The following is an 11319-nucleotide window of genomic DNA, read 5'->3' on the forward strand; positions in this document are numbered from 1 at the left end:
CTTAGCTAATTGTGGCATAGGCTAACCTATATTTGTGGCATAGGCTTAGCTATTTGTGGCATAGGCTTAGCTATTTATGGCATAGGCTTAGCTTTTTGTGGCATAGGATTAGCTTTTTGTGGCATAGGCTTAGCTATTTGTGGCATACGCTTAGCTATTTATGGCATAGGCTTAGCTTTTTGTGGCATAGGCATAGCTTTTTGTGGCATAGGCTTAGCTATTTGTGGCATAGGCTTAGCTATTTATGGCATAGGCTTAGCTTTTTGTGGCATAGGCTTAGCTATTTGTGGCATAGGCTTAGCTATTTGTGGCATAGGCTTAGCTATTTATGGCATAGGCTTAGCTTTTTGTGGCATAGGATTAGCTATTTGTGGCATACGCTTAGCTATTTATGGCATAGGCTTAGCTTTTTGTGGCATAGGCTTAGCTTTTTGTGGCATAGGCTTAGCTATTTGTGGCATAGGCTTAGCTATTTATGGCATAGGCTTAGCTTTTTGTGGCATAGGCTTAGCTATTTGTGACATAGGCTTAGCTATTTGTGGCATACGCTTAGCTATTTGTGGCATAGGCTTAGCTATTTGTGGCATAGGCTTAGCTATTTGTGACATAGGCTTAGCTTTTTGTGGCATAGGCTTAGCTATTTGTGACATAGGCTTAGCTATTTGTGGCATAGGCTTAGCTATTTATGGCATAGGCTTAGCTATTTGTGGCATAGGCTTAGCTATTTGTGGCATAGGCTTAACTGTTTGTGGCTCCTTCGAATAATTATGACACTCGTCGCGGTCTTAAGGTAGGTATTAAAATGAAACTTGGGAATTAGTATAATCAATTAGGCGGATTCCCGCGGGGAACGTAATCGTCGAACTCAACGCGCAGATCGCAAAGACGATTTTGGGATTGCTGTGCGCGGTCGCGGTGGAGTCCAGTTTCGACGCGAAAGATCTGTAACTCCAGAACACTGGAGAAGGAATGCACTCTCTATGAGCTAAAGAGGAGAACCAGAAAACTATTAATCAATCGTTTTAGAAATGACAACAAGCAAGCGACACACACCCAGTTCATCTTCAACCATAATAATTTAATTTTTTTGTGTTCGTACTGTAGTTTTGTTTGTTTGTCACTTTTTAACAGCCGGTATATCAGAATATCAATTTCTATCACGATCTTTATTAATATCATTTCAATCCAAAAATATTGAGTTTTAATTTTTCGAGTTTCTTTTGTTTTTAATCGGGAACGTCTCCAGTATCCCTTTTTCAGCATCGTGGTAAGCAAACGTTTTATAGTGTTTAATCAGTGCTTCGAGAGAGAAAAATCCGGGGATCAATCGACGATTCTCGGAGGGCCCTAAGGAGAAATCATCAAATTCTACTCTGTACATGCTTTTTTTCATCTTCCCATGATTATCGAATTGCTTGCTTTGACTTATCGGAAAATGGTAAAAATCCCCATGAGACGATCTGAAATAAATTCATGTTAACAAATTAAGACAATACATGTAAACCTGTAAGCCAAAGCTGTTTCAGAAGAATAGCTGATTGCTGGAGACTCGTCATTAAAAGCCTCATCGACACTTTCTTTCGACAACTTTTCTCCTTTTGGATATACTGTTCTTGTTTTTCGACAAATCGAAAAAATGTCAAGTTGAAAGAATATAAAGTTTGGGTTTTCATACCAATCTTCCATACTTGGCTTCTTCAAGCAAACGCTCATTGTCTGCTTCTTCTGTTTTATCTTGCATATTTAGACTTTCCTAATTTTTTAGTTCCGTCTGTGCGTGAAGTTGGATCCTCAGCAGAAACACAGTGATCCGAAATCCGTCTGCCCTAGAAAACGTGAAAATATTCAAAAGCTTTCTTGTGAATCATGAAACCAGTCGGCTCACAAATTGGCTTACTCTCATATTCGTAACAAATGCCACCTGTGCTGTTCCATTAAATTTAATTGTGTCTTGCAGAATAACAATTGTACGCTTCACTCTAGAAAAAAATCACAACTACAGCAGTCATCCCCCACATTTATTACTCTATTGAGATGAACGAATCCGGAAAATCTGGCGCTCTATAGAGTCTCCTCTTGAAAGAAAAAACTCTTGTACCTGAAATGAATACCTTTGCTCTCTTGTGTGTTGCTGAATAATTTGTGTGAACCTGCTCTACATTGCTTTCCTATTCTTTTGTCGGCTCCCTTGAGAAGGGCAACTCCTACTCAAAGTGAGAAAAAAGAACAAAGACTACGATCTGTACGCTTCGTAGTTTGTCGAATTCTTTTCGTTCTATAACGTAATGGAACTGAAACAATCAAATAGGACGACCACAAACCATTAACTTTGAGTTAATTCATCTCCGTTTCTGTCAAAGGTATCAAAAAATGATCAAGTACAAAAATGTTTATTGCAATTTCAAAAATATTTTGTCAGTTGACTACTTTTTGATATTTTTTACAGGAACCGAGATATATAAGCTTGAAGTTTACGATATTCATTGCTAGAGGAATACTGTTGAAAGATGACATAGATATTTAATTATAAATATTTTTGACTTCAAGAATCTATCATCTTCTTGTTATTTCCTTTTTCATGTTTTTTTCTATTATTATAGATAGTGATGTATATCTGGTTTCACTTTTCTACGTACCTCATTTTCGTATAACATTGTTTTTCATTTCACTTTCAGAATGTTTTTTTGAAAAATATGTAGGTATAACAGGAAGTCTTCGTTATTTCTTTTATATGGATCATAATATAGTAATACGGTTTAATGATGTCCTTCCAGCATACGATTTTCATTATTCGTAAAGGTCTAGAGACCTTGTTTTCATCCCTTCAGACAATTCCTCCCACCTTCACTTCTTCACGCTTGTGAACTAACTACGTCGCCGGTGTCCGAAAAAATTCAGTAATCCGAAATAAGCCATATTTATCACCACCAATATACAAAGTTCTAAACAATTATCCTATTCTATTCTGAAAACGGCACCCAGCCATCTCAGTCGGTATTTACCTCCTCTTGTGTTTTCATTGATTCCTTAGTCTTAGTACTAATCCAACACTTTTCTATAATAGAAATTCTATTGTGCAAGTTTCCTGCTTGTAAAAAAATCAAGCAGTGCACGCTCTCCCACAGAACAATTCCGAACTGCAAATTAATTTTTGATCTACAGAAAATAAGTTTGGCGCGATCACAATTGCAGGTCTAAAACCATAATTTCAGAATTTTTTATCTGATTTTGTGAAGTTCCAAGATGATTCAAATGATTCTTTAAAAAATAATTAGTGGTTATAGATTCATGTATGGTCCTTTTCCGGAAGAAAAAATGTCAAAAATGGTCATTTTTGAAAGTTTTTTACAGAAAAAATCTATCTCCTCTTTCAGTTTTTGACATTTCTAGGAGTTCTATAGCTCAAAGAAACCTCTACATTTTCTATGGATGAATTTTCAATTCGTCTGATAAAACTTTTTTTATAATTCAAAAACCTCATGAAATTGCACAAAATCGCATTTCTGCGTTGTTTTTTGATTATAAAAAAGTTTTATCAGACGAATTAAAATTCATCCATAGAAAATGTAGAGAAAATAATTGCGGTTTTTTTAGCTATAGAACTCCTAGAAATGTCAAAAACTGAAAGAGGAGATAGATTTTTTCTGTAAAAACTTTCAAAAATGACCATTTTTGACATTTTTTCTTCCGGAAAAGGACCATACATGAATCTATGACCACTAATTAATTTTTTAAGAATCATTTGAATCATCTTGGAACTTCACAAAATCAGATAAAAAATTCTGAAATTATGGTTTTAGACCTGCAATTGTGATCGCGGCAAACTTTTTTTTCTGTAGATCAAAAATTAATTTGCAGTTCGGAATTGTTCTGTGGGAGAGCGTGCAGTGGAAGAGAATAGCTCGTAGGTGTGACCAAAGGTCCCCGTAACGAAATCCACCATAACTGAAAATTTTTGGTTTTTTTTCTCGATTACTATTGATTTTTGACAGTTTTTGTGTTAAAAACCTTCAAACAGGAAAACCTCCAATATAAAATGTTTCAATTCTACAAAATTGCCAAAAAGTGGACGAAATTCGAGAAAAATGAAATTTAAAGATATTTGCTAATTACAGTAGTCCGACCAATTTTCTTCAGTTTAGACTGATATTTTTAAACTTTTGCAGANAATCACTCTCTTCAATTGTTCTTCTCTGTAAAAATAATCCGTTTTTATCTTTTTTGTCGCCTGTTCCATTTGATTCAAAGACATCCTTGTTCTTCCTCTTCTCCTGTTTATTTTTCTACTTCTTCTCGCAACAATAATTGCACTGTTGCCCTCCCCGCCTTCTACTCGTTCCTGCTCCCCCCACGTCTTCCTGTTTTCACAACGATTTCTGCTTCTTTTTTTCGTGCTGGTGTCCATCCCATAAAAAATAAACATTTCCAAATGAAAAGGTGAGTAGTGGGATAAATAGAGTAAACGAGTAGTGTGGGTAGAAAAAGGAAAGAAGAGGAAGACGAGGTATTTTGAATACCCCCCATGGGAAATATCAGATGAGAGGAGAAGAAGAACGAGGGAATCTGGTAGAAAAATGTCTGGAGGTTTTCTAGTCTGTTTTTTTCCGGATGAGAGACAAGTTGAACCAACATTCTGTTGAACTATATATTTTTTCCCTCACATTAGTTGTCAACTACAGAAAACCTATGCAGTTGATCGAATTTTATTCGAATGTTGTTTATATGTATTTACTCAATTATCGCTCTATTCCCAACAAAATGTCATTTGGAGGGCAGAATCAAATCCAAATATATACGAACTCTCCATTAGAGCGGACCAATAAAAACGGCTCGTGGTTCATTCGATCCGTTTATTTCTATTTTCTTCTTTCATTCATCTTCTTTTTTAAATGAAGTGTGTCACTTTTATTGCAACTATTTTGATTTTCAAGATTCTTCTTTTTTTGTATGACCTTTTTAAAGGAATTCAAAAGTTTCTAGAAAAATTCGATTTTTGATTTGTTCATCACGAATCTCTGAGTTCTAAGAACCAAAAAAGATCAACGATGATCATTTGTTCGAATACTCAAACGAATCTATCGCCTAGAAAACAATGGAACGAAAAATTTTGAATTCCGAGATTCACACAATCGAAATGCGCTCGTGCTTGAAAATAGAACTATGTTGGAATTTTACAGAAACTGGAACTTATTAGGTTGGCAGGAAAGTAACTGTCCCTTGTTTTATTTGTGAATAATACAAAAATCAGATTAAGCCAAGATTAGCAGTATGCACCGTCGTGGTCCACAACATCTTGCCAACATTCAGGTAACTTGTGGTACCATACCTCCAAGAGCTAGCTAGCCGCGAATCAAAATATCCCCTTTTTCCAGTTTTTTTCTCATGAATGGTGCAAAATTCATCATCCTCCAGATAGCGTTGTACATCTCCGAATACTCAATAATCTGACAGAGCCAAGTCAGGACTATAAGTATGTGAGGGAGAACCGTCCCGCTGAAGCTGCTCAAGTCTGACTTGACTTTAGTTAAAAAATGCAAAACCTCATGTTGTACGGAAAGTACGCCGTATTTGTACGCCGTATTTGAGCCGCTTTGGCTAGACGGTTCTCCTTCACCCCAGTGAAAGTTCTGATTTTGTTCTATCAGATTATTGGTTAATCGGAGATATACAACGCTATATGGAGCGTGAGAACTTTGACAAAATCGATGAGAAAAAATGCACCAAAGTAATAGTTTGATTCGCAGCCAGCTGGCGTTTGGAGGTATGGTATCCACAAGTTGCCAAAATGTTGACAACATGTTGTGGACCACGACGGGACATACTGTCAATCTTGGATTAATCTTGTTTCTGTTTTATTTACTTATAAAAAAATAGACAGTTACTTTCCTTCCAACCTAATATTTTATTCTTCAATTTTATTCTTGACTTAGAACAACAAGAGAAACATTTTAATATGACTTAGGAGATTTCTAAAAATATTTTATGTGGCTCATTGAATTTATGAATGTACATGTCTTGCAGATTTTTTTCCTAATCTGAAAACGCGTCATTTAGAGAGTTAAATTAGTAGTAGCACATTTCCTTGCAGAAGTGACATAAAAACGGATACAGACTGAAAAAAAAGAGAAGATGTGTGATCGGTGGAAGAGTCCAAAAGACGAAGATATTCATTTATGTTGCTGGCAGACTGCTCATTTTTTTAGTAAATTCTCATATTTATTTTGTTTTAATTGAAAAAAAATGTTACAGTAGTTTGTTTGAAATTTCCAGGTAAATTTGAGTGATTGGTTTTTTATTGTCCTCTCGATAGTTGGACAAAAATCAGGGATGTCTAGATTCCAAATTCCGTATCCTGGATTCCGGGTTCCTAGAAAAATATTTTATTCCGGATTCCGTGAGAACAGATTCGAAAACTGATTATTTTCTGAAACAACAGTTTTTTTTCAATCAACCGATCATCTGATTCAATTCTCTCGAAATCCGACGGAATTTCTATTTTTCTCCCACCCCGTTGTTTTTTGCTCTTTTCTCTGAATTAAAAAATTCGTCGAAAATAGTTGACTGGTTTGGTTCAAGTTTGACGGAGTGATGAGAAATGTATTCAAAGTTTTTATATGTATTCTCTCTCTATCTCTTCTTGATTCCCGAAATTTTTCGACCAAATATTTCATTGTTTTTTCTTCATAATTCCAAATTTGGTTTTCACACAAAACGAAACTAGATCTTCTGATTCATGAGATTTGCGTGGGTTTCTCCACCATAGAAACGCCCCTTTTCATTTTGTGTTCTAACAAGATAACGATATGGCAACCTAGTCCCTTCTTATTCCCCTGACTTCCTGCTATGGATACCGTAACCTTCTTTTATCCCTCATTTAAAAGTCATATGGTATTTTATGTCCATTATAGGAAAATAGAGCATAATTATCTTTTCTATTTTTATGACTCTGTCAAACGTAGGTATATTTGATGGGTTTGAAAATAGAACTACGATAGTTTTATGACTTTTCTAAATCTCTTTTCTGTCTTGAGCCATCTATTCAGTTTCTGACTTTTAAATTTCATTCCGGTTACGTTTTTGAAGAAATCCTAAGAATATCACTGAAAATACGAATTGGCACGTTGAAGGATGACTGCCAGTTTCCGGAACACTGAGATCATTTTCCTAGTTCCCGAATTTTTGGCTACGATAAATACGAGCAGTTTTCCCAAGTGAAAAGGGGGGGGGGCCCAAATGGAAAAATTATGCCTAGTTTTGTGATTGTTTCCACTAAAAATTCGTGCTTTGAACATTCTTCATCATTTTTTGAAATTTCCTGTTTATGTTATTTTTTACACATTTTTGTATAATTCTTTTGTTCTTAGGCCTAAATTAATCAAATATTAGCTTAATAAAATGAAATTACACAGTTACAACAGCAAAAACAGTGTTGTTAATGGAAAAAACGACCTAAAATGAACTTTTTTTGAAGTTATGAATTTTTATGGAAACAAGCACAAAGTACGAAATTTTCATAAAAACAGTGGCAAAATTTGAAAAAATCAAAAATCTTAACTTAGACATAATTTTTACCCATGGACCTCCCTTCTGTCTTGGGCCCCCCTTTTCCCTTGCCCCCCCCTTGTGATAAAGAGCCATTATTCTTTCTTTTCATGTTCCGGCACTGTTTCTCGAGCAATGTGACTAACCTAATTTGTAGACCTCACGTAGTCTTCTTCTTCCTTTAACGTCATTATAATTTTCAACATGTAGAAGGAAGAAAAAACAAGAGCCAGTGGCTTCTGGTTTTTTGGGGTGAGGCGATGGAGAAAATAGAATAGTCTTGAGGATGCTCCTTGTGTGGGGGCCTTCTTGAGAATATGTTCTAGCTTAAGCAAAAATAAAGAAACAGTAATCAAGTTGGTAATAGGAACTTTTCAATCTACAATCTTTATTTTATTAAATCAAGTTCCTAAATTTTAGGATGGAGTTCAAAAGTTTCTAGTAGAAAATCAATTTAAAATGAACCAGGAATCATTAACTTTGAACCTATATATCTCGGTTCTTGTCAAAGATACCAAAAAGTTGTCAACTGACCAAATGTTTTTTTATATTTTGATAAACATTTTATTAGTTAATTGTTTTTTGAAATCCTTTACAGTAACCGAGATATATAAGCTCAAAGTTTACGATTTCGGTGGCCTTCTAAAAAATGTTTACGGTATCTAGTTTGAATTCTAAATTTCTAAAAAGTAGTTGATCTCCTTGTTCTTGCATTAATATGCTTTCTGATATTCCTAGAACACTTTATCTGCAAAAGTAATTACATCCATATCCCAAAAGCCACTCTTTCCGAACTTCCTTTTCGTGATATATTCATCTACTCTTTTTTTTCTCTCATCGCTTGCACTTAAAACTGAGACGAGATAAGCACTTCTTCTGTTTTTTCTTTTTCTTTTCATCTGAATTCAAAATCAACTATTCAAGTCTCTCTCTCTCTCTCTCTCTCTCTCTCTCTCTCTCTCTCTCTCCGTTTCCTTTGTTTTCCTTTAAGATTCATTCACACAGTAATTTTTTATGCATCAGAAGAGTGTGACGTGGCTGAAGGGTACGCTTTGTATGAAATCGCCACAACCATTTTCAGAACTTTTGATTTGGATCCAATATTTGTGGAATCGATGTTTTTAAGTAATTGAAAAACAGGAATCCTTTTTCATTTTCCAGAAATTTCCAAGATGTCACATTCAGAGAAATCCTGTTTTGTTCCGAACATTTGGCTCATCCTAGACTCTAAATATTGTTTTTCGATCATTTCTCAGTTTTACAGTATTTTGTAAAACTGGCCTAGTGACTCAATTCAACTGTTTGCTCAGCCATTTCTAATTCTCTCGTTACATAAATCGTTCAACACTGTTTCAACAAGAAAGCAAAAAACGGCGACAATTTTGAATTGGCCGTGTGCTCTCTCTTCCTCGAAACTCCACTGATTTTCCGACCCAGTTTCTTTTTTCTCTACTTCTTTTCTACTTTTGCACCGAATCAGAAAAAAAGAAAAGCGTTCTAGGTGTCAAAGGGCATTGTTGAATTTGGCACTTGAGAAGTTTCCTTTTCGAGTTGAGAAGATCATATTCATTGAATGCAAAAGTGTGATTTGGTTTTTTCAAGTGGCACAAAAAATCAGCTGACTTTCAAAAATTCTGTACTGTCCAAAATTAAAAATTACTAAAATTTCTACAGGGCGGCGTATACCGTAATTCCTCTAATAGAAGCCCACCCAAACTTTCAAATTTGAGCCAATTCATATCACTTCCTGGGAAAGATATGAACAATTTGTCAACTAATAAAATATTTTTCACGATTTCAGAAATAATTGATCAGTTAATCACTTTTTTATGTCTTTTACGAAAATAAGATGAAATGGCTCAAATTTGAAAGTTTGGGAGGGCTTTTATCAGAGGAAATACGGTAATTACCCGGACTTAAGTTTGTACTAGCATAAAATTGGAGAAAAGCGTGGTACTGGACTCAAATTGGAAGTGCGAAAAATTCAAACAGTTCATCATTTCTTTCTTCATTCATGGCCAAGTTTCAAACGATTCGATCAATTTCGAGTTGAGTTGTTGCTGGTCAAATTATTTCATCACATGAAAATCAAGAAACATTATGCCGTTCATCTTTAAATAATCATAACAATACCTAGACCTGAGGAATCTCTTCGAAAGTTTCAGTTTCTTTGAATCATATGTAAAATTATATTCTACCAATTTTCGTTCTTCCAAGACACTTATGTCTGAAGGTATACCCGATTTTATCAGACCGGGTAATTGTGCACCACCCTGCAATTAGTTCTAGAATTCAAATTCACCTTGAATCATTGAACCACCACCTCAATACGTGACATTCATGATCCGTTGAATTCGAAGCTTCCTGTCCAGAATCTTCCTTTTCCCCTTCGCTACTAAACAGGCAGTTTGCAGAAAAGCTTGAGATTTGCTTCTTGCTTTTCAAACAACAAGTTTCTCACTCTCTCCTCTTCCCGAGCACTTTTGTTTGATCCTTCCCCTTTTCTAATAACTTCTAGGAGCCTTCGAAACTCATCTTTTATTCGTTTTATGCACTCTAAATATGTCAGAAAAGAGAAAGGATAGAGTATTCGAATGAGATATCAAATATATCCGTTCCAGTTTTCATGCTCTCCTTCTTTTTTTTCTACTACACTATTCTTTTTCGTTAGGAAAAATAATTTTCAGTTGAAAGTATTTGTTCAGCAGATGAGAGAAAGACTCTTTGGGCTCATGGTTTTTTTCTGTCGGTTTTTTGCTTTCGTTGAAAATTCGAGAAGAACACGACTTTCGTTTTTGGATTTCATTCGACATTTATGTATCAAAAATTGATCCCTATCTTTCTTGAAAATGTTCCCGGTCAGTTCCGTTATGTTTGTCTCTCTGATTTCAGAAAGTCTTATCGAAAAGTTTTTCTTTCCACGAACTGTGATCTTTTGCAATTTTAATAAGAGTCGAAAAATCATTTGATATGCAGTAAAAGGTACTTGAAAAATCAAAAAGAGAAATGACGCACGAAACTTTATCGAAACCCAGAACTTTCGAATTTTCGTGCTTTTGGATTTTTGGAGCAGAGATTAGCTTTGAATTTAAGAGAAAGTATTTTTTAATTTTTCCCAAAGCTAACTTGTGTCAACGTTTTCAAAGATTCTGAAGAGCCAGAAACAAACATCGAGTCTCTTGAATTATGCTAAAAAACTTGTTTTTAAAGACATTAAAAATCAAAGGTTTCTGATATTTTAGTTCAAAACACGAAGATCTTGATTCAATAACTTTTCAAGAATCAGATTAGGTATATAATTGAGAAAATTTCTAAGAATGACTAAAAAGTTTTTTACCCAAATTGTCTATAATTTTCAAAAAGAGCTTTGTTGAAAAAAAAGAAAAATGGCTTAGCTAAGATTTAAGAAGCTATAACTAAATTTAAGCACATCTCCACCTAAATACTTGTAATCCGGGCCTTATACTTGTAATCCGGGCCTTTGCCGGGCCTTCGCGGGCCCTGCCATAATGTCTTTCAGAATCTATATTTTCGAACCAACTAAATCAGATATGATAGAGCTCCACGAGTACTACAAAACGGTATTATTTGAAATACTGTATCTTATCTATGAACAAAGTTACAGATCATAAAGTGGCTTTTCTCGCAGGGCCCGGCAAGCCCGGGCCGGGCCTGTTTTTTTTTGCTCCTTTTGCTCTGTAACTCTGTTCACATACAAAGTACAGTATTCCAAATAATACCGTTTTGTAGTACTCGTGGAGCTCTATCATACCTGAT

At 35.1% G+C, this 11319-nt stretch overlaps 1 protein-coding gene across 1 annotated transcript; it reads right to left on the minus strand.

The window, feature by feature from the left end:
* Nucleotides 1–473: 473 nt before the first annotated feature.
* Nucleotides 474–671, minus strand: CBG09744 (the record flags this gene model as incomplete). Its single annotated transcript, XM_002641418.1, has 1 exon — nucleotides 474–671. One exon carries the CDS (start codon nucleotides 669–671, stop codon nucleotides 474–476), a length of 198 nt encoding a protein of 65 aa, XP_002641464.1.
* Nucleotides 672–11319: the final 10648 nt, after the last annotated feature.

This window comes from Caenorhabditis briggsae, assembly GCF_000004555.2.
Source record: "Caenorhabditis briggsae complete genome, chrIII, whole genome shotgun sequence".
NCBI lineage: Eukaryota > Metazoa > Nematoda > Chromadorea > Rhabditida > Rhabditidae > Caenorhabditis > Caenorhabditis briggsae.